At 31.6% G+C, this 24,399-nt stretch overlaps 1 protein-coding gene across 1 annotated transcript in view; it reads right to left on the bottom strand.

Moving 5' to 3' along the window:
* LOC142330161 (prominin-like protein) overlaps nt 1-24,399 on the bottom strand; it is a 231,974-nt gene that overhangs the window by 31,856 nt on the left and 175,719 nt on the right. The window contains exons 12-14 of the mRNA XM_075375268.1: nt 23,926-24,015; nt 20,358-20,585; nt 7,971-8,129 (exon numbers count right to left, since the gene is read on the bottom strand). Coding sequence (XP_075231383.1) covers nt 7,971-8,129; nt 20,358-20,585; nt 23,926-24,015 — 477 coding nt within the window. The remainder of the gene's footprint in view (nt 1-7,970; nt 8,130-20,357; nt 20,586-23,925; nt 24,016-24,399) is intronic.

Genomic DNA, 24,399 nt, shown 5'->3' with positions numbered 1-24,399 from the left:
AAAAAGAAAACCTGATATCACCATATCAAGCAGGTTTTTGTCAATACCATTCTACCACTGATCAAATGATTAACTTAGAGAATGTTATATATAACAGCTTTATTACAAGGAAACATTGTGTCGGAGTCTTCTTTGATTTTCAGAAGGCTTTCGATATGACCTGGCGTCATGGTATAATGCTTCAGATACATGAATGGGGCATTCGTGGCAAACTGCCAATCTTATTGAGCAACTATATGAATGACCGTACTTTCCAAGTACGTGTCAACAACGAATATTCATCTATAAAAATCTTGGAAAATGGCATACCACAAGGTTCGCCGTTGAGCGGTACCTTGTTTATGATCGCCATTAATAAATTGATATTAGCCATTCCAGTAGAAATCAGCAAAAGCGTCTATGTTGATGATTTGGCAATTGTGTATGGTGAAATACAAATTGCAACGAGCAATTAACGCTCTAAATGAAGTTGCGAGGAATAATGCATTCCAATTTTCACCAGAAAAAAACGTGCTGTGTACACTTCTGTAGGAAGAGAATTCCTCATCAATGTCCTACGTTGACAATCGGCAATGATCCAATACAATATAAAGACAACGTGAGATTTTTAGGACTAGTATTGGATAAATCCCTTACGTGGGGATTACACATACAGGACTTAAGTGTTAGATGCAAAAAAGCCCTAAACATTATAAAATGTTTATCGAACATTAATTGGGGCTCAGATAACGACATATTATTACGATTGTATAAGGCATTGGTTCAATCGAAACTAGACTACGGATGTATTGTATACTCATCCACTAGGAAGTTGCATTTAAGAAAGTTAGACGTAATAAGATATGCGACAGGCGCTTTCCGCACAAGTCCGGCGACTAGTCTAATGTCTGAAGCCGGAATACTGCCACTACATTATAAAAGAGAGATCCTTTTGCTAACATACGCAGCAAATATATGGGCTTTTCCTGCCCATATAAATAACAGACTTTTCAACAAACATCCTATGGCTGCATTATACGAACGTCGTGCTACCTATTCTAGGCCAGCCGGAATTAGGTACCACGAATTAAGAAAAAAATACAAAATTGCTATTCCAGATACAATAGCAATTTCCACAAGAGAAATAACGCCATGGCTTTTGCCCGCGGTAAATACAAGGTTGGATCTCTCTCAGGGAGAAATAAAAAAGAAGCCAGCAGTGATCATCCAACAGGAATTTTTGGCAACCGTCAGTAGTTACGAAGAACATATTAGTATTTATACTGACGGTTCTAAAACCAAACATGGTGTTGGATGCTCCATATATGTAAATGGAGAAGCCCATTGTTGGAAACTGCCAGATATGGCCAGTGTTTATATGGCAGAACTTACTGCCATTCAGCAAGCTCTTCGCTTCACAGAACATTATTGCGAAGAGAGAGTGCTAATTTGTTCCGATTCCCTAAGTGTACTTGTTGCAATTCGGAACAAAAACATTAAGGATGTCCTAGTTTCAAACGTCCTGTCTATTTTATACGTTTTAAATCAACGAGGACAGCGATGCGTATTTGTATGGACTCCAGGGCATGCTGGTATTACAGGTAATGAGAGCGCAGACGAAGCTGCCAGAAAGGCAACAGTCTGCGATGATTTGGATGCATTTCCTGTAAGAGTGGCAGATGTTAAAAACTGTCCAACTAACGTAGTTAAAAACAAGTGGAATACTGAATGGAGGAGTTTAAATACAAAATTAAACTCTGTTAAAACTTCTCCATTTAGATGGAAAAGCGACTTTAAGTTGACTCGCCAAGAACAAGTAGCTTTGACCAGACTTAGAATCGGTCACACGCGATTAACAAATGCATATCTGTGAACCGGCAAAGAGAGACCAATGTGCAGTGTTTGTAATAAAACACTGACAGTCAAGCATCTAATAGAAGAGTGTACCATATATGTGGACCTCAGAAAGAGGTTCCGTCTTAGAAAATATATTACTGCTGATCTGGATAATAGAAATGAAGAAAAGATAGTTGCATTTGCATTTTTACACGCCAGTGGAGTTCTTAGAAGTCTGTAAAAGTGAGAAATTAAAGCTGTGATAAAGTCTCTGAGAGGTAGTTTCATTTATACAAGGGAGTCTCAAAGCGTGGCACGTATACTGACGGGAGGTAGCCTAGGCCACCCTGGCTCGTCTGCATTCAAGAGCAGTGAGAGCAGTGAGTCGGGGTGTGTCCGATGATGGCATGGGGGACCCTCAAGGGTGGACTGAGGGCGCGAGGCTATGGGTAAGCGCAATGGCTGCCTGTAGTCTATTTATAAGGAGTCAACTGCCACGGCACCCTGGCGTGACTGATATACTGCTCAACGGCGGTTCTGGTCGCCCCGAGGGTGCTTAAACAAACTATAAACGAAACACGTAGAAGAAAGAAATGGTATTGATATCTTGTATTTTAATTTCATGGTCTTTTGAGAACCTTATCTCAAATTTTAATAACGGGGCCCTTTACACCCCATAAGTGTTGTTTTTGTCTTGTTGTTGTGATTAATGTTTCTGTGTAGATTGTGCTTTTAAATAAAATGTAAGGGCTCTTTACACTCTTACATATGACGATCCTGATGGTGATACTAATTTCTTTAAAAAGAATGTGGCGAGGGCTAATGACCCTAGTAGTTGATGCCCATAAAAATACATAAAAAAAAAGAAAAAAAAATTTCTTATTTATAGAATTTACTGTGTACTTATATTAATTTAAAATCGGTTCTAAAATTTTATTCATTAAAAAAAAACACCAATAAGCAAAGAAATTGGGTGAAAATATATATATATATATATATATATATGAATATACATAGGAAGTCTGAAAAGTTTCCGAACTAAATTTCTGTAGTTGATACAAGTAGTGCCATCTCTAGGACAACCAAGGAACTATGTAGTATATGATGTCTGATGAGAGTGTGTAAAAATTTCATCATGAGACTCCAGTCTCAACTTATATTTGGCTGTGTACATTGTGTTCATGTGACCTTGTGCAAGCTCATGATATGGAACAGAAAATCATCATCTTATCCCACCTGCCCTATTCATCTTACTTGGCTCCAGCAGACTGTTTTCTGTTCCCGAAATTCAAGTTGAAGATGAAAGGCTGTTTTTCGATGACATTCTGGCTATCCAAAGGGCTTGCACCAAGCAGTTGAAGGCAATCCCACAAAGTGACTTCTCCGGAGTGTTTGACGGGCTCTACTGGTGCTGCAATCAGTGTATAACTAGAGAAAGATTTTTTGTAGAGGACTGATGTGAGTAAATTCATTTATCTTTAAAACTGTATTTTTATTTAATTTAGTTCAGGATCTTTTCATATAAAAGTTATGTACGTTATGTTTAGGATGTATTGTGTATACAGACTATCACAAAGTTCTCCCAGGACTTTCATAACCTAATCTACTTGTGAAAATAATAGAAAACATTTGTATAAATTTATGTCCTAAAATGCTTTGTTTGTGAGTTACGGCTAGTGAAAGATTTCGCTTGGATTTCACTTACCCCAGTGAAATGAAGTCACATTGAAGTTTGCAGAACATTAATTAAGGAGCAGAATTAGTGATTTCCCATGTTTTTTTAATAAAATAGGTATCAGAATCCACCTGCAGTAGTTTTTGAGAAATATAGGTTGAGAACCAATAAAATGGGGTAAAAAACTCTGTTTTTTATGTCTGACATACAATAACTTGGTTAAATTGGTAGTAAACATAAAACTTTTAAACAAAATTTGTACAGAATTTAATTTTAAACAAATAGTGTAAGATAAGTTGATTAAAACAAAGAAAAGTTAAAAAAATTCAAATTTTATTCAAAAACATACATTGCTACATATGTTAGAAAAGTACTTATTTAATGTAAACAAAAACAACATTTTTTTTATGTAAAAAATTTGTAAATACAAAATTTACTGTTAAAAATTAAAAAAAAAACAACTGGAAATTACACAAAAATTTTAATAAAAATTACTTCGATAATAATTTTTTTTATTAATGACAGAAATCCAATAAATTATTTGAAAAATTATTATTTCAAAGTTGGCAATAAAATAACAACTGATCAGTTGATCAACAATGCGTAATACAGTATTAGTGTTTAAATCATTCTGCAAGGTACGTTAAATGTATCAAGTGCTGTGAACTGTGCTGTCGTTACTGAAGGTTTTCTGTGAATTTTAGTTTGAACGAAATCAGTTTGCCTTTGAAGTAATGCCATACATATTCACAACAGAGTAATACGCTGATATGGTATTCATTTTGAGTGTGTGTGACAGTAATATTATAGCTGCTGCAGTAGATTATGAAATATGTTTTCTGAATTGCAGAATTCCAAAACAGTTAGTGCGACTTTTTGCAATCTTTGGGAAACAGGTTCACTACCTAGTATTTGTAACAGCTACCAACACAAACGCTGTTATTGGCGAAATTATTGTTGATGCAGTTCAGCACAGTCCAAGTGTCAGTAAACGATGTCTTTCTAAGCAGATCAGAGTTTCAGATTCGATGATTTGGAGAACATTTAAATAAAACAAGTTTTCTCCTTATCATAAACAGCCAGTTCAGCAGCTACAGCCATGAGACAGTCCACTTTGCTCACAGTTCTGCAACTTGTGGAATACAAATCGACAACTCTACAAGTATGTTTTGTCTACCGTTGAGGCAAATTTCACAGCATTAAAATCAAATTTTGAGATAGCATTAGTTACTTACATAAGGAGCATACATGTGTAGAAGTAAATCCTCATGAACTGGTGCAAGGCAAATTTCAACGCCAATTTAGCAACAATATATGGTGCAGCCTTCTTCATAATCAGCTGTTTGGACCATTAATATTGCCTGGCCACTTAAATGCTGACGTCTATTTGCACTTTCTTCAAGAAGAATTGCCGCAGCTGCCTGAAGATATTCCTTTAGCACCGAGTCGCAAAGTATACTTCCAGCACAATGGTGCGCCTCCCCACTTCTCTTGTTCCAATTCCATTCATTTAAATCATAATTTCCCTGAGAAATAGATTGGTCATGGAGGTCCACATTCCTGGCCAAGATTGTCTGATCTAACACCTTTAGATTTTTTTGTCTGGGGATGGATGAAGAATATTGTATACAAAACAAAAATACATTCTGGTGAGGAATTAATTGTCAGCATTACAGATGCAGCTGAGGAACTTAAGGACAGCCCTGAAGAACTAAAAAGAGCAACAAAAGCAGTAAATTTTTTTTGGCATGTTTCCAAGAAAAACATGTCAAGAAATGTGGTGAAAATGGCGGGCCCATTTTTGAACATTTATTATAAACTGATACGTATAATGCACTTTGGTCTAGTGTACTGTTTCTAAATAAAATTAAAATTTTTTTACCTTTTTCTGTTTTATTCAGCTTATCTTACACTATCTTCTTCAGAATTAAAATGAAGTTTTATATTTTTATTATGCATTTAACCAAGTTATTGCGTGTCAAACATAAAAACAAGGGTTTTTTATTCCAATCTAATAATTTTCACCCCAGATTTCTCAAAAACTACTGCAGATACTATTCTGAGACCTACTTTATTCAATTTTTCAGGTCAGAAAACATAAGAAATCACTAATTCTACTTCTTAATTATCATCCTAACAATTTCAGAATGACCTCATTTCACTGGGTTGGCAGAAATCCAAGCGAAATCTTTCATAAGCCATAGCTTGCAACAAAGCATTTTAGGATATATGTTTTTATGAAATTTTTCCATTATGATACACACTGTACATAGATATATAGCCAGCTAATTCTAGAGTACGAAGATAAATAATTAATGATGACAATGATATTGCACCCATACATCTACATTTTATTTTGTTAATACTGCACTTCAAAAAAGCAAAGAATAAAAAAACTAAAAACTATCATAATTTCATACAAATCTTATTACCTAATTATAATATTACTGAAGATATTTATTTATGAGTTATGAAATTCTATTAGGAAAGGAATAAAATTCATCACCAAGAATCTCTTTGATCATCTGTGAATAAGTTTTCATATTTACAAGCTTTAATAATTATCTACAATCGCAATATAAATTAATGAAAAAATATTTATATGAAAACAGCATATGGTCTTTAAGATAACTTTTTGTCATTTGATGTGAACATTATTCTTATACTTTATTATAATCACAGGCAATGAGCATCTTTGTTTTTTTTAAAGAAAATGGTTAGTTTTAAAACTGAAGATTTTACATGAATAACAGTTACATTTAAAAAGCCTGGTGATATGAAACACTCACAGATATTTCTGTACGAACATGTATTTGTCAGTAAACCAAGTGACAAACTATGCCTTACAAGAAGCCACTTGTTATATATTTAACATATATCTAATAGTATACTATTAAACTTCTTCCTAAATTAAATAGTGAAGTTCAATCATTATTAATTATCTTGAATAATTATAAAAGGGAAATAAGCTGACAAGGAGCCAAAAATTTCAAATCTGATAGCAGAACATTTTTTTAGTTAGTTATAAGATTTAGTTATAGTATTGTTTTATTATATCAGGTAAGAAACACTAATGAATAATCTGAACTAAAGCAAAAAAAGATACTAAATAAAATATGAGAATCAGCTTCTTATGAAATAAAAATGTATTTAGTAATTATTATATGCGTGAAGTACGCTTTACCAAGAAAAAACACAAATCTTCTTTGAAAAAAAAAATCATTACAAATACTAAATACAGCTAAAAATATACAGGCGATAAATAAGTATGGATGAAGTGAACTTTAAAATAACTTTCCGGTACTACCTTCTCTAACAAAATGTGTGGTTAACCGAATGCATATAGATCAAGTATCATAATAACAATGATTGCGGGCAAATTGAAATCGCATAATTATTTTCAGGAAAACCAACCAACATTCCTTGACAAACTTAGAAGAGAACTAAGGAATGAAGCGTTTTCTGGCAGCCTTTTTTACTGAGCTGCAATACAGTTACATATCACCTTATCAGCCACACCAAAATACAGGTGATTACCAGCCTAAAAATAAAACAGACACCTTTCACTTTCTTTATCTCATAAACTGGCTGTGCAGTTAACATCATTACTCCAGAGAACACAACTGCGGTTGACTCCACTTGTATTTCAGATGTTTTGCTAGTTATAATAGTGGACAGCAACAAATTATCATACTTCTTTTTTAAAGTGAAACAACATACTACATTTTACTTCCTTCGACTGAGAAAATTCACAGAAAAATATGCTGAAGAACTTTCTTTGTACTTTATTTAATAATAATTAGTAACTCAAGTTTTCACAATGCAAATTTATTATTAATGCTGTATATTACGTAAAACAGATTAAATTAATATATTTTGAGAAGGTTTTTTAATAGATATAGTAATTTAAATATAGAATGAATGAAATCATATGCGTTTTAGAATTAAGGGGTCCAAAATAAGGTATTACATTCCACTAAATAATTCAGTTGAAAAGGGTTAAGGATGTGAAAGTACAACTTAAAGTTAAATAATAAAGGCATTGTAGATATGTGGGCATTAATAATGATTGACAGAAGAGCAAATGAAGTGGCTTCAGAATATTTTGGGAATATTATGGTATGTCAAGATGCAGAGGTAGTAGCAGGCATTTGTATAGTAGCTGTAACATTTTAGTAGATATTCATAGAGCTAGAGAAGAAGGATATAACTAAAGGGGATTGTTAAAGAGAGGTATTATGTATAAGTAGAGTAGTAATGGGTATATATACATAAAAGAAAAGAAAAGTAAGTTTATAGATCATACAGAAATGTAAACACAACCTTAAATCTGGTTATCATATATTACGATACAACAAAATTCTACGGATAAAATAAATAAAAAGTTCATAATAAACGACTCAAAATTAAATTTCTTAAAAACTAACATAGGCAACAACGCATATTCAAGAGAAAGAAATGTAATTAAAATAAAACATACAAAAGGATCAAGTATCCTGCTGCAACCTGCAACAACAGTCGCATTATAAACCATTGATAATGGATGACATTTTCCGACATCATGCTCAGTATGTGACGTGACTCTGACCAAATAATGTTTCAAATGATTAACAAATTCTTCACCAAAATCCTTCGCTAACTGTGAATGAAAATATCACAAAAATTAATAATATTAATAATAAAATAACAAATATTAATGTAAACATTTCAAAAAATATTAACTTATACATGCGATAAGTTTATCATCTCATGAAAGAAATTTTTTTTAACATCAAGCACAGGAAAATTACAATCGATTAATTTTTGTTTAAAACCATAAGTATTTTACAAGAAACATTTAACACATAAATCAATAATTACTATATTTACAATTTACAAAACAGTGAGACTTTACTAATTCAGAACCTAGGCGAATGCTATAAAAATTTAAATAATAATGATTAGATTAATGAATTTTATTTGAGTACTAACACTCTAGAACAGATTTCCATGGATGGAGCTGCCTCTTGTTATACTCTCTTTTCCTGATATATTCATGCATTTTCCTAGTAGCTACATGCAGCTTTAAGCATTTAAAAATAAAATATTTTTTTCAGACATATTAGTTAGTTTTGACTATTTATTAAATAGTGAAACATTTTTTCTTTTGTAATACTTACTGATTATATTTTTATTATACTAACTAAAGTTGTAATAAAAGAAATGTATTAGAAAAAAAATTATTTTTTGACCATTTGAAAGCTTTATAACCACAAATACATTTTTCAACACATTGTAATATAATGTAATGTATACATAATGAATATTTCAAATCATTATTTTGATTTAATAATTAAATATTACATATAAATAGGTGTAATAAACTTCTTTTGTGAAGTTTATATTGAAAATCATCTAGTAAACAAAAAAAATATATATATATACTCAGCACATACTGTTAGATAACAGCGTATTACGTTAAGCAAAAATTCAACTTTATAGTTTTCATCAAATTCAATTTTAGATAGATTTCATAAGAAAGCTACCTATTGTAATGGCTACCATGATTCAACTTCCAGAAAATTTCAACATATCTGCATTTTACATCCCCCAAACCCCAAAGCCACCGTCAGTTCAAAAGTTTATATATACATTTATGTATATATATATATATATATATAAAACTTGGTCGAGTTTGTTAATGGGCAAAATCAAAACACGGAGGTGGAAATAAGGGGATTTTTTTTTAAAAAAAACTTGCTGTAACTTTATTATTAAGTGAAATATCGAATTCGTTTAAAGTTCCTACTATTTTTTGGATAAGGGCCTAAAACTTATCTAAGTAAAGTTTTTTGATATCCCCAACCGTTGGCTCAGGGGTGGAAAAAATGGGGTTTTGAAGACAAAAAAAAATCATACCTCCCTTAACAGGCAAAGTATTGAATCGGTTTAAAGTGTCTGATAGTTCTCTAAACATTACCTAAAACTTTTGTCTGAAACAATTTTTGATACGATCAACCCTTATGGCAAGGGATGACCAAAATGCTGCTGGAATTATAAGAATATGGTGCTTGTTATATGCTAAACATGTGAAACTTTTTTTCACATGCAATCATTGTCATATTGAGTAAATTTGAAGTCTTTCTTAACTTTAAGGTGGAAATATTTTTTATCCCCTACTTAGCCCTGGTGAAATTTACATCGGCCTTCCGGCATACCGAAAGGGATTTTTTTTATTTGACTGAAATTCATCGGAATAATTTTTCAATAGCATCAAATTATTTAAAGAATTTTCTCTTTTAACTTATATGTAGAGTTCCTAAAAACAAAGCAAAAGGAAATGTTTACCACGTATATCTAGAAAGTAAATTCTGTTTCTAAACATTGCTGCTGCAGTAATATGATTGTGTTTCTAAGCATACATGCTAAGTCATCTGATATGTTAAGATGGGGCAATGTCATTCTTATTCAGCGGTCAAGTCGGTATGTTTCATTATAAATAGTGTGTGTTTATAAGGTTTAAGAAAATCAACACATCTGCCGCATGTAAAATTCAGTCTGTTTCTTGAAACCAAGAAACATTAAATCGGTTGAAATTTACTGTCACATTTGTCTTGTGTATGGAGAAAATGAGTGAATCATGGTTTGGAGATGGGTACAATTATTAAATGAAGGATGCGATAATGTGCACGATGATGAGCAGGGTGAGCAATTGATATAGACTAATGTTGATTTGGTGTGTGCAATTGATGGCAGATTAAAGAGAATAGAAAATTAGTTATCATACCTCTTTTGTTTCTAAACAAAATTGTTTTTGAGAAAAAGGATCATCAGAAATTGTACACATGGGTTTCCCAGACGCTAATAGTTCAACAGAAATTGAAGCAGTTGGGCAGCAAACTGGAATTTTTGACTAGGTACAGAGAACAAAATTATGACTTCTTAAGCCATATAGTCACTGGGGATGAAACACGGGTGATGTACGTAATGCCTGAAATGAAATGACAACCTATGGAATGATGACAAACTTTGTCACCCAGAAAGACAAAAATCCCAGCCAATGATTTCCATTCAGAAGATTATGTGCATAATGTTTCAGGGCAAAAAAGGGGAGTTTTGCTTCCTGACTTCTTGCCTTGAGCTGCACAATCAGTACTGAATTCTATAGTAAAACACTAAAAAAATTACACTGTGCGATCCAGAACAACCGATATGGCTTGCTTACTTGATGTATCATTTTTTTGATTTAATACAACAGTCACCTGTGGGTGACTGTTGAGCATGTGTGCAGCTGTCACAATGCCAAATCTCCTCTCACAACCTTGGGCGGGAACAGTTTGTTCATCCTTGTACTGCTTAGACTTTGCGTCAAATGACTTTCACCTGTTCCTGAGTCTTAAAACCTTCATTGTTGGGCAACTTCCACAATGACGATAAGGTCAACCGAGTTGTGAATATATGGCTTCATTGCAAGCACCATCATTCTATGATGAAGGGATACAACTTCTGATTACCTGATATAAGTGCCTTAAAAATGGTGGCAACTATGTAGAAAAAAGAGAGTAAGATTTGTGGAGCGACAACAAAATTTTATGCATTTTGTTGATTTGTTATAATAAAAGATTGGAACTTACTTTCTGGATAACCTCTAGTAAATAACCAGATTTTATCAGAATTACAATTCTATTTCACATCAAATTAATTTTTCACTGAAATGCTCTCTTAACGTTCATACCTTATTCTTATAAAAATTAATCAAAAGTTATTGTAATAGATTAAAATCTAATTTATTAATGTGACAGATAACACTACTACTGTAGTAAATAACACAGTAAGATAAGCAGAATAATTATATATATATATATATATATATATATATATATATATATATAGGGTGTCACATATAAAACGCAACCCATCAATCACTCATCCATGAAATTTCAAAAGTCAAGCTTACTCCTCTACTCGTTACTGAAATGGACTCGTCCAACATCTGAACATCGCGGCAACGCAGAAGAACACTATCGATAGTAACAACAATGCAATCATAACGTTCAGTGTATTGCTAGAGACAAGATGGTGTTTTCGCTAGATGAACGTGTTTTCATTGTTGAGTCGTACTTCAATACGAAATCAGTGGTTGCAGTGCAAGATTTGTTTCGCCATAAGTACCCAGATAAACTAGCTCCTAACAAAACATCAGTATTAAGGTTATTTGCAAAATTTAGAGCGACTTGTTCTGTTAATAACAAGGAACACAAAAGATCTGCGTCAGTGTTGAATACAGATACAGTCACTGAAATCAAAGACAGATTACTCGCCTCGCCAAATAAATCGATCAGACGTGTGTCTGCTGAAATTAATTTGTCTAAATCAACTGTTCATCGGGCGACCAAACAATTACAATTACGACCTTATCCCATTCAAACGGTTTATCGACTTCTTGAGCCCGACAAAGAAAAATGGCTACAATATTGTCAACGGTTCCGTCGATTTCTGCGTGAGGGAATTAATGTTATCGATTTGTTATTTTTCACAGATGAAGCACGGTTTCATTTGGATGGCTACGTAAACAGCCAAAACAGTAGAATTTGGACTGCTGAAAATGCCCACGTTTATCACAAAAAACAATTACACCCGCAGAAGTTGGGCGTGTGGTGCGTGATATCGCGGAAGAAAATAATCGGTCCTATTTTTTTTGAGTACACCATTAATGCAGAACAATATCAGGATATTTTATTTCAGTTCATTGCACTCTTGGAAGAGGAAGACAGATACTGCTGGCTACAACATGACGGTGCGACATCGCACTACGCAGGTTCAACTTCTGATTTCGTCGAGGAATTCTTTGGTAATCGTGTTATCGGTCGAGGCTTGTGGCCACCAAGATCTCCAGATTTGACTGCGGCGGATTTTTTTCTACGGGGTTACCTCAAAGAAAAAACCTACAGCAACAAACCACGAACACTTAAACGATTGAAAGTCGATATTGAACAAGCTGTATTAAATATCCAGCCACAAACTTTGAAAAAAGTTGCAAGAAACGCTGTAAAAAGAATTGAAGCTTGTATTCAAGAAGATGGCGGCCACTTCCAACATTTATCTAAATGTAAGGTAATGGATGGTAATAATAAACATTATATTTACATTTACACATGCCTTTTTATTATTTCAATACCTACCAATATAATTTTATATGGGACACCGTGTATATAATACTGGCAAGATTTTTCACTAATTTTTCAGGCTATAGTTTGTTAGATACATATTTATATAAATACAAATTTATATTTATAAAAAAAAAAAAAAAACATAAATGAGACAGAGCAAGCAAAAGTCTCTGATAAAACTTACTGTTATGTAATTACTTGTCACTCTTACTAATGATTAAATAAATGTAATAAAGAAACTTAAAAATAAACTTGCATAAATGTTTGTAGAAAAGATTGCAAAGAAAATAGATGTGCACTTTTTTATTATTAATTAATATCAATTTGCTATTTATAACAACATCCAAGTAGATATGATTTCTCAAGATATTAAACCCCCATTGACAACACTTATTTTCCAAATAACTTTGGAAAAACAAATTTAAACAAAAATTTTGTGTAAAAACAGCTGTACACAGTGTCAATTTTTTCTAAGAGAATAAGAATATATTTAAACTGCTCTTTAGTAGAATATGACTGACATCAATTAAAAGGAAAAATTTAAACAAAGTCAATATAAATCTTTGTAAATCAATCACAAATCCAGTATAAAAATAAGCAAAGAAATAACTAAAAATTAATTTTAGTTAGCATCCTATTTCACAACAGAATAACAATAATCTATTTTCACTAAAATATTTCTGCCAAATGAAATTTCATAAAATTTGGGAAATTTACATTGCCTACAAATCAACTTTGTCGATAAAAATAAAATAAAAATACACAGAATTAGTCTAATAAATTACTCTAAAAAAATGGAAAGAAGCAAATTAATATTTCTGCAAGAACCCAAAACTAAACAAAAAAATATTAAATAATATGACATAAATTATGCTGTATGTTCGATAAATTTTATTTTGACGTCAAATATCAGACTGAATATAGAATTGTCATCTTAAAAGTTTCAAATCTAAAATTTTGTTATTTTAGATTTTCTGTTTTAAATTAATTGATTCTATGAGAAATGGAATATAAATACAACATGATTTTACAACTGATTTTCTGTTTTCTAGATACATATGATTTTCCCTTATTTTGTTATCTATATCTTACACATTTTTCTTAAAAACCATAAATTTTACCTTTTATTATTTTTGTAAAATATGTTTGGTATTGTTTTTGAAGTAGAACCTACAACCACAAAAAACAGATTTTGTTAAATTCTGTAAAAAATGGAAAAAATTTCTAAAACCAATTGTGGTTATTTAGAAAATTTAAGAGATGTGTTGATAGAAGAAATAAACAACAAATCCTTTGAGGATTCTTCTCCAAATGACTTTTGTAATGGATGTGCGAAAAGAATGCCAATTTATGAAATCTTTTAATCAAAGATTACAAATGTTTTGATTAACTGAATTTATAATTAATTTAACTGTTTTATAAATAAATATTTTATGTTCCTTGTTTTTGCCCTTATTGTTTTAAATTTATCCATTTGTAATTAAAAATAAAATTGATATCGAAATGTTATTTTCTAGTTCTGATTCGATCTAAAGATTAAATAAAAGATAAGTTTTAGGATCCTCATTTATGGTAAATATGAGAACTATTTGGAAAGTAACTTCTGATTCATTATTAAAAAAAAAAACACCAATTGACAAAAAATCAATTTATTATATATGTCTTATATAATACCTTCTTTTCTACATAATTGCTGTCCAAATTACGAAACTTGTGATATCTGTAAATAAGTTTTTGAATACCTCATCATAAAACTATGCCACCTGTGAATTCAGCCAGGTAGTAAAACAGTTTTTCAACTCCTTGTCATTTTCAAAATACTGCAGCGCTAACCATTTCTTCATTTTCAGGAAAAGGTGATAATCACTGGGGGCTAAATCAGGGCTGTATGGAAAATGATAAACAAATCTCATTTGAAAATGTCGATTTGGTGTTGATTGTGTACCGCAGTATGCAGACAACCACTGTCATGAAGAAAAACAAAGCCTGAATTCAGCAAGCCGCATAGGTGTTTATTTTGTATGGCTCTTCTCAATTTCTTCACATCTTGCAGTAAGTTTCAGTATTAATAATCTGTCATGCTTCTTTCCATAAAATCAACCAAGATCACACCTTTATCATCTCAAAAAACTGATGCCATTAGCTTTTTTGAAGAAAGTGTTTAATGGTTTAACCATTACAGGTTTTCGACAACTGGTGTCCCCACCAGCATCGACTGAGCTTTCATTTCCACATTAACAAAATCTAATCTGTGTCTCATTGGCTATTACGATGCAGTCAAGGAATTCATCCTCCTCGTTATGGCAATGATGGAAGAAGGTTAGTGCTGACCCCATCCTCTCTTTTGTGTGTTCATCAGAAAGAAGCTTAGGCATCCAGCAAGCACACACTTTGTGACAGCCTAACCTATCAGTTACGATTTCATACAGCACTGTTTGCGATATGTGAAAAAAAAAAAGGATAATTCTGTTATTGTGAATCTACAATTTTCTTGAATTCTAATCGTCACTTGCAACAAGTTCATCAGTGACAATTGGGGGTTGGCTACTTCTTTCATTATTGTAAATTTTTTTTGACCTTCCTGAAACAAACAGCTCCACTACATGTTTCAGTAAGATCACTGTAAAAGATCACTGTTACTGCACTGTCACACATAATATTCCCTTTACACGCTGCACAAAGTTCACGATGAATTTCAGTAGCCGATAAGTTTTTTGTATGAAACAGATGATGGCACGCATTTCACAGTTGGTGGGATTCTCTGACAGCAGCCATTTCAAACAAGAGTTTTACAGGAACAAACAAACGAGCGATATTTCCAATAACACTAATAGAACAATGAACCAGGCTATTCAACTGTGCAAAGATAGGGTTGGTATTACAATCTTTTGTGCAATACCAAGGACCAAACGTTGATTTCTGAAGTCTTTATATATATTATCTCTTTTTTTCTATATTCTTTTTCTTCTGATCTATTTATATTTAAACAAAAACCGTCTTTTAAATCTTCTTATCATTTAAAATTTCTAACAGTTACTTCTAAATCTAGAAGAGATAGCATTTTTAAATTATCTCTTCCTCTCTAGCAGATTATTCTAATTTTTTTCCAATTTTATGTTTTCCTATATCTTTCGGATTCAAAAAATATTTGCCTTTAGCAAAATTATACATTTACGTTTACCTCTATGAAAACATTAGCGTTATAATTATTTTATTCCTTTTGTTTGCAATTGTAAAAAATTCATAAAAAATCCTTATAATTCCATTTCTGAGTTTTGGTAATTCACGAAACGATTTTTTAAATTTAGAAAATATATTTCTCTTTAATTCTGTAAAGTATTTTTCTATTTGAATTTTTTCTTTAATTTATTCTATTTTAGATTCTATATTTAGCACTTTCATCTTCTCTTTTCCTTAGATGAAATAAATATGGTAATGTGAACAGTTTTCTTACAAGTAAAATTTTTTTAAAACACTACTATATAATTCTTTTTCTAGAAATAACTGTTTTACAGTTTCCTGTTCTATTAATCTTGCTTCTGCCAAAACAGTGTTTTTCAAAATTGTACAAAAAAGCGAGTGTAATTTAGAAAAAATATGCTCCTCCTTTTATAAAAGATTTTGGCTTTAGTTCTTTTTCTTTAGATATTTCTACCAAATCGATAGTTACGGAATTACAGGAAAGGAACTAAAATAAAATTTATTAATTTTTCTTGTAGTGTAGTATGAAGATTCTGAAGGAAAGAGTTGCGACACAACTTCAAAACAAATTATCACAAGGCAACTAAGTGTTCCAATAAGATTTGGCGCCATGCCGTATTGCAAAAGTTTTCAAAGAATGAAACATTGAAGTGCTCCCATGGCCAGGCAACTCCCCAGGCTTAAACCTAATTGAAAATCTTTGGGCCTAAAAAGTAGAAAAACGCCTATCAAAGATGAATCGGACCACAAAAATTGACCTCATTAAGCAATAATATCAGTATGATTGCACGATGAAATAAAAAAAAAAAAATTAGTGTAATACACTTGTATTAACAAACCAAAAAAGTAAAGCGAATAAGAATAAAGGAAGATATATTAATTACTAGTTTTTCACAAATTGTATAGATATGATTATTTTTCTAAATAGTTACTTTTTATTAAATAACATCTGTGTGTCTTCGGATTAATTTGCACACTATTGTAGATTTGATTAAACGGTATTTCACTACAGATTTTAGCAGGCTTTGTATAATTAATTGACTTAGTTTCAGTAAATTTCAAAAATGGACTACTTTTTAGTATATTATTTGAAATATCTAAAAAAAGTAGATAGGAATCAGTTAAATCATACTCTAATTTCACAGTTTGTATTTCAAAGCTAGATTTTATAAATGCATCATCTATACGTGAATCATTAAGAACCCATGAACCATTAGAATGCAGTCAATTTTTTAAAGTATTGTATATACCTCGATTCAAAAAAATGGTTTTGAATATTCACACTGTCTCTCATTAATTTTCATTATGTCTATATTGAAATAATCAGCAAAATATGATTATTTAAATTTCACTTTTTGTTTGAGTAATTATCTAACTCATTTATAAAAACCTTTTTTTTTATATGCATGAGAACCATATAAGCTACTTAAGAATATTTTATTATTTAAACTAAACTTCTCTGTACTGTCAGGATAGTAACTGTCCCATCCCTTCTTTATAAAGAACATGCTGAATGTATTTTTTTTATACAGATAACCACTCTGTTAGCTTTGTTTAAGCAAGCCTTATTCGTATAGGTACTGTAACCATGTATATTACAAAAATTAAGTTCCAAGTTTTCATACAACCACGGTTCCATGTACACAATCACACAAGGCTTTACTTTAAGATAACCTAATACTACTAATTTTTCTAAATTATGTTTCAGACTCCTTATATTTTACATATAATATTCTAAAGTTACATATGTTGTCTACTGAATTTAAAAGAGTTGTACTATACATATTCCACCAGTAGCAGAACTCCAAGCAAAGTGGATCGTCTCCTGGGTGTAGATATTGAACCGGCTGATTATGACAAGGATAAAACTTGTTTTGTTTAATGTCCTCTAAACCGTCAAATGTGAACTCTGATCCATTTAGAAAGACATCGTGTACTGATGCTTGGACTGTACTGAACTGCATCAACAATAATTTCACCTGCAACAGCGTCGGGTAAGAAAGATCACCGGTAGCTGTTACAAATACTAGAAAGTGAACCTGGTTCCTGAAGATGGTGAAAAGTCGCACTAATTGTTTTAGGATTTGGAAAACATTTTTCATACTGCAGCATTACTATTACACATGTTCAAAATGAATACTGTTTCAGCATATTCCTGTTGCAAACAAGTACGGCATTACTTCAAAGGCAAACCGATCACGTTCAAACTAAAATTCACAGTAAACCTTTGCTAATGATGGCACAGTTCAAGTGGAAACCTTTTATAGGCTCCATGGGGTCTCACACCCCACAGTAGTATGGGATTCTCCCTTGGAGGTCTACCACTAAAACCATTCCTCCTGTACAACATGGGATGCTGAGCCCACCTTACAGTATCACAGCATCCCATGTTCTTGTCTCCATCCGCACCTCCATTGCTGGCCCCACGCTTCAAACTTGTAGGGATCCTAGGTTATTTTTCATCTTTGACTTCTTGGGACCAGGGACCTGCCCCAAGGGAGACCCAGAGGGAGTTATTCATCCCTGGTCTTCTGCCAGCTCAGTTCAGATGATCTTAACCAACATCGTGGACACCGTGTACCATGATTGTTTGATCTGTAGCACAGTCCAATGATGTCCTCTGGGGTAAGTACACTATGTATTCCACGGAATCCTCCTCCCCGCAGTAATTGCAATCTGTGGAGGGTCTCAGTGCGTCCACATGCAGCAAGTATGCCTTATAACATCCGTGAATAGTAAGGAACTGAGTCAACTCGTAGTTCCCCGTTCCCTGTATTTTTAACATAGCCATCTCTGGAGGTCTGTAGGTTCATCTGCTTTTCATTGACTGATACCATCTCTCCTATCACCTGTGGAAGTAGAATGTATTGTAATACAATTTTTTTTATTTATCAGAGTTGTTTTTTGTTTCCTTATAAGTCTCATAAGTTTTTAAAGTATCAGTACATTACTACTTTTTTGACTTATGTAAAAAAATCTTCATGTTTAGATTTTTCTTCTTTGTTATTTGTAAAGGTCGTATAGAATTGTTATCATTGTAAAATTTTAAAGAAAGTTTGCCCGTTTTTCAAATTTATCAATTTCAGAAACTTTAACATATCTTTTAAAGGTTTGTCATAATCACCCTTCAAATTCTTTATATGTAGTAACTATTTCTGCATATTTTTCTACTGGATGTAGAGCAGCTAAAATTTGCCTGAGAAAAAAAAAGTTTATATTATTATTTTGTAAATTTATAATCATGTCTTTTGCTGCAATTTCAGAGTTTTGATATAGGAAGATCCTAATAGGAAAATATTTATTTTTAATTCAAGCCTGTAAATCTCATTTAAAATCCATGTGATCTCTTCAGTTTAAAAGCTTCTATTGCATTCAATATTTTATTTTTAGCTCGAGGAGAAATGCTCATTAAGATTAGTAGAGGAAGGTATAATTTAATTTTTTGTTTCAAAATTTCTATCGTAATACTCCTGATTGTCTTTTATTTCTCTTTTTAATCAAGCAAGGAGTAGAACATTTGTTCTTATATTTTTAATAATATATATACTTATATATTTTGTTTTGATATTTCTTATAATTTAATTTCATAATATTATCAATAAAATTTAAAAATAAATGTGTACCTTACCTTTGTGCATGTATATTTAAACAAAAAATTGTTCAAATTTTAAACTCTGTTTCTTTCTCTATAATTTTTAATTATATTTTGGATTTTCAAACAATTTTTTACTAAAATTATATACTCAAAGTAATTTTTTTTATTTTGGTTCTTTAAAATATACAATTTTTTTCTGTTTCAGTTTTTCTTTTTTAAAATGTTTTCTGAAATTTAATTTTTTTCCTTTATTCAAAGATATTTTTTAGTTTTTACATGGTGTGACCAATTTTTGCAACTTATACTTAAATTTTTCCCAAAATATTCCATCATATTTTAAGTTTATTTTATTATCAAAGTGGTAAATAATTTTTTTCAGCTGCTCTTCTTGAAAGAGCTTTTCAATTGTTATTTGTTTATATTTCATTATTTACAATAAAATAAATTTAAATTTAATTTTTTATTTAAATTTCATTTAAATATTACAATTCAAATTTTTATTCAATTTTTTTATTTATTAATCCAATTTTTTTTATTGATAGGATTGTTATGTTAAGAAACAACTATTTAAATCTTTGAAAAAAAAATTAAGTTAAGTTTATAATAAGATCTAAAATTACCCAATTAAATAAAAAAGAATTCCATTGAAACAGATTTCGGTATAAAAAAAATTGACAGTTTATAAAATCAATCCAGATGATGAAATTAAATTTTTTTAAATGTGCAGGAAATTGAATGTGAAAGCAGTATAAAGCAGAAAGAATCATTTTTGAAATTATAGTAAAGATCATGTAGATGAAAAAAAAATATTCAATAAATTTGAGTAAATCCATATGGTCAACTGTGATAAACATATTAAACATATCTACATACACACATACACACACACACACACATATATATTATATATATAAGTAAATACCTGTCCAACAATTTGTGGCCCCTGGGTATCAAGAAACTCTTGTGCTTTTTCAATTTGTCCTAACATTTTATAAACAGCTTCTCTAAGCGAAGACTGATTGAATCGAAGGTGCTCACTTAGCTGGGTTGCATTACTGTCTAAATATCTTGATAGTCGTAACATACCATGTACTTGATTATGCTGATGCATTTCCAAATACTGTGCGTGTAAACGCAATGAGTTTTTAACCTAATTAAGAACAAAATACAAATGGATACAGCTTACTGATTTGACTAAACAAATAAATGTAGATTAATTTATTACAGTTACTAGATAAAACAGTAATCTATCAGAATTATATGCTTACAAATAAAACCTAGTTAATTATCTTCAATTAATTTAAGATACTAAATACAAGCTCATACATGAAGCAACTTGTCTGATCTGATAGAACTTGTTTGTTAAATGTGACTAAAATTCTTATTTTACATTTTGTATTTTAGGATGTTATTCAGCAAAATGTAAATATAGTAATTTAAATATTGGATTGCATAGAAAATATTTTACACATTTGTGTATTGATCATGTTTATACAATAATTTTCATAATTTTATTTTTTATACTCTTTTGTGATGAGATAAGTAGAAAAATGTGTCAATTCATTAAAAGAAACATAGAAGGTTAATAAAGAGGCAAGGAAAATAACATTTTTGACAGCTGACAGTGTTGCCACGCATGATGTGTAAAGTTTACAGAGCATAGTTGCAGTGATTTGTGCTTGAAATGCTATTAAATTTGTCATGTTAATTCTGAATTCCACTGTACGTAAGAGACATTCAATCATTTGATTGCTTTGTGCAGTAGGAGAATAACTGTTGAAATTTATCACAGATTTTTTCTTGTTTATGGCAAACAATGGCAAACTGGTGTCATAATTTAAACAGAGAAGAAACGATCTTGATAAAGAAAGATGCAGCAGGTCATCTGTTGTAATGTATGACATTATTAAAAAATTTGAGTTGACAGGTGTTGATAGGCATTTTAATGATAAAGTTCATAAATGATATTCATATGTATTGTTACCACATATATGTCTAATTTAATATCGGCGGGCGATAACGGTAGCAACGATGTGAGCAAGAACACAGTATGTGGACGCACTCATACAAGTATCATTCCCACCGTGCAGCTTTCCCAGCATAGCGATGCTGCAGCCCCACCTCTCTCAGGCACCAATAAAAGAGTGTTCACTACGAGAGTGAAAGCAATTCATCCACCACCTGAAGAAGAAGTTCCCTGGCCGGCTCCATGTGGGACCTCCCGGCAGATGCCAACACCCCCGCTGGCCCACTGAGGGAGCCGCTGGACGCGGATGCTACATTCCTGCTCCAGCTCCAGCTTGCCAGGCTCAGCAGCAAGAGCTGGCCCAGTGTGGGATCGCTCGGGGAGAACTGCCTCGGCTGCGCTGGCAAAAGACGACCGATGCCAACCTGACACTGCGAGCCACACTCTAGTGGGGACCCACTACCGCTGAGGGAAAGCCCGGTTGGACTTCAATCGACAAGCCACAACTCTCCAACTTTACACAGACTAGCTTCCAGAAACAACAGCTCTTTTCAGAGCTAACGCAAAAAAACGGCCCTTTTCAGGGCCACCACAAGGTAATGAATTACGTGCTGTTGAAGCCATTTGGCGACAGTATAAAATGTTTATTGAAGATTAACCTATCACAAACACTAGTATATCAAGCGCCAAAAATACTGAAGGATGCTCATAGCAAAGTTGAGTGGCTGTGATGCTATGTTCTTTACTCATAATGAACATAAAGATGACAATTTTCTGGACTACATTGTGACAGTTAGTAAAACATGGTATGTCATCACAAATTTTAGAACAAGAGATGATTAATGTGATGCTGCCACACTTAATCATAAACAGTGGAAATTATTCAAAATAGAATGTCAACAAGAAAAATCACAGACAGTACAATTTCTATAACAAAAAGGGGTCATTGCTTGTCAGTGACTTTCTGCCTCATGGAGACATTATATCCCTTGATGTACTGTACTAAGGGATCACAGGCTCAAAAAGGACGTTTGTTTACTGAATTATCTGAAGATTAATTAAAAATAAATTAAAAAACATATTTTCAAAATTACTTTTCAAGGAGTAATATCTGACAAAATCATACTCACTATTCATTTTATTAGCAACCATAAACCTAAGTAAAGGTGAAATATCACATTATGAAGTGCATAAAAAAAGAACAAAATCTCTTAAACGTTCTGCTACTCTTAGTGTAATGGTGCAATTTGGAAATCGATTGTACAAGATGGAGTTAAAAAGCAAAGTATGGTACGTTCTGGAGTTTTTCAAAATTTGTAAATCGATTTTCATGCCAATCTCTGAAGCTGACAGATTTTCAAAAAATCAAGATACGCACATTCTGGATTAAAAATCCATTCTGCATAACCTGAATATTTTTATCCTTAAAATCATAATCATGATTCCAAATAAGTTACATGCTCAAGATGGCTTTGGGTCAGTAAAGCAAACAAACCTTTACAACTAGAGAGAACTAAAATTTCTGTGAATCAATTTCACCTCCCTAAGTTTCTTCTTGCTTTAGCTACAATCATATGTCAACACACTTCATTAATAAAAGTTTATATTCAGGATTAGTCCCAGGTCCTTAGTGTAAATATCCACTTTTATTTTATATGCTGACATTAAATATATAATATAATGATGTATTTATTTCTTTTTTTAGAATATGTAATCACTACAATTTTATTAGAATTAAAGTGAATAAAATTCTTCCTCAACAAATCCTCTGTTTTATTAATACTTTCCTGAGCAGTATGTGATTTTTCAGTATGTGTATGGGATCTAATTAGAATTAACAACATCATCGTACATCATAACAAACTTATAGCTCGCCAAGTATAACATCCATTTAAATAGGAATTTGGAAAGCTGTGCAACTACACTTTTCTTAACTTTTCACAAACTTGTATGTTAATGACCTTCTGAGAATCCAAACAAAAATAGTCTACTCAAGCTCATTTCTGCACTGATAACCCAATAATATTTGCTAAAAAAAAGTATATAATTTTATGAAGATATTATTAGGCCTTGCTGCTCAGAAGACTAATCGTAACATAAAATGTCTAAAAATGGTTTTGCAAATATCTTCAGAAGTATACTCCAAACACGCATCAGTTGAAAATCATTAGCACTGCTACTTGTCTTTTTCACAAGGTTGAGAGCAAAAATGGTTAAATATTGGGAAAATATTGAATCTGAAAGCTACAGTGAATTCAGAAGTTAAGACTGTTGAAATTTATCTTTTCAATCCCTTCTATTATAAAGAAAAAGTAAATATCATCTAGCCCAACAAATGAATCTCTGTAGAGACTCTTAATCACTGAGGAAACTTCAGTGATACTGATGACAACAGCACAATCATTTTACGCTGGTGAAATGATAACATAGCTGAATTCATATAAGTAGATTCAATGTGTCTCCCAAAATGTGTGCATAATTATTCCGGACTGGATACTATTATAAAACAAATAATAATACTTACATTTATTTGTGACTGAGGTAATTTATTTGCAGTTTCATGCAATGCATTAGATAATTGTATTAGGTCAATTGATGTTATCTTTTCATCCAACTGAAAAAAAATTATAATAAAGTACTAACAGTATTTAACTCTTCAACACTATTAAAAAATGCACAGTCTAATTATTGAAATATTATGTCAATGCTTTCACAATTGAATATTCTACACTTTTAAATTTCTTCAGTACTTTCTAATTGTAAAAAATTACCAGTAATAATTTTAATCCTTGAATCTTTCTTAACAAATTTATTTTATTAATAAAAAAATTAACAAACCCCTTTAATTAAAAATGTCTATATAATGGAAAAATACTTGTTTTTAAATTTTGGTTTTAAAATTGTAGTCGAACTTCTATATAGAAATCAAGAATTGTGGGAAAAAAATTTGTTAAATTTGTTGTTTCATCATTTTATGATGAATTAAAATTAAGTACAG

Source organism: Lycorma delicatula, chromosome 9, assembly GCF_047948215.1.
Source record: "Lycorma delicatula isolate Av1 chromosome 9, ASM4794821v1, whole genome shotgun sequence".
In the NCBI taxonomy this organism is placed as follows: domain Eukaryota; kingdom Metazoa; phylum Arthropoda; class Insecta; order Hemiptera; family Fulgoridae; genus Lycorma; species Lycorma delicatula.
The sequence above is the reverse complement of the archived record's forward strand: the minus strand, read 5'-3'. Positions and strand labels throughout refer to the sequence as shown.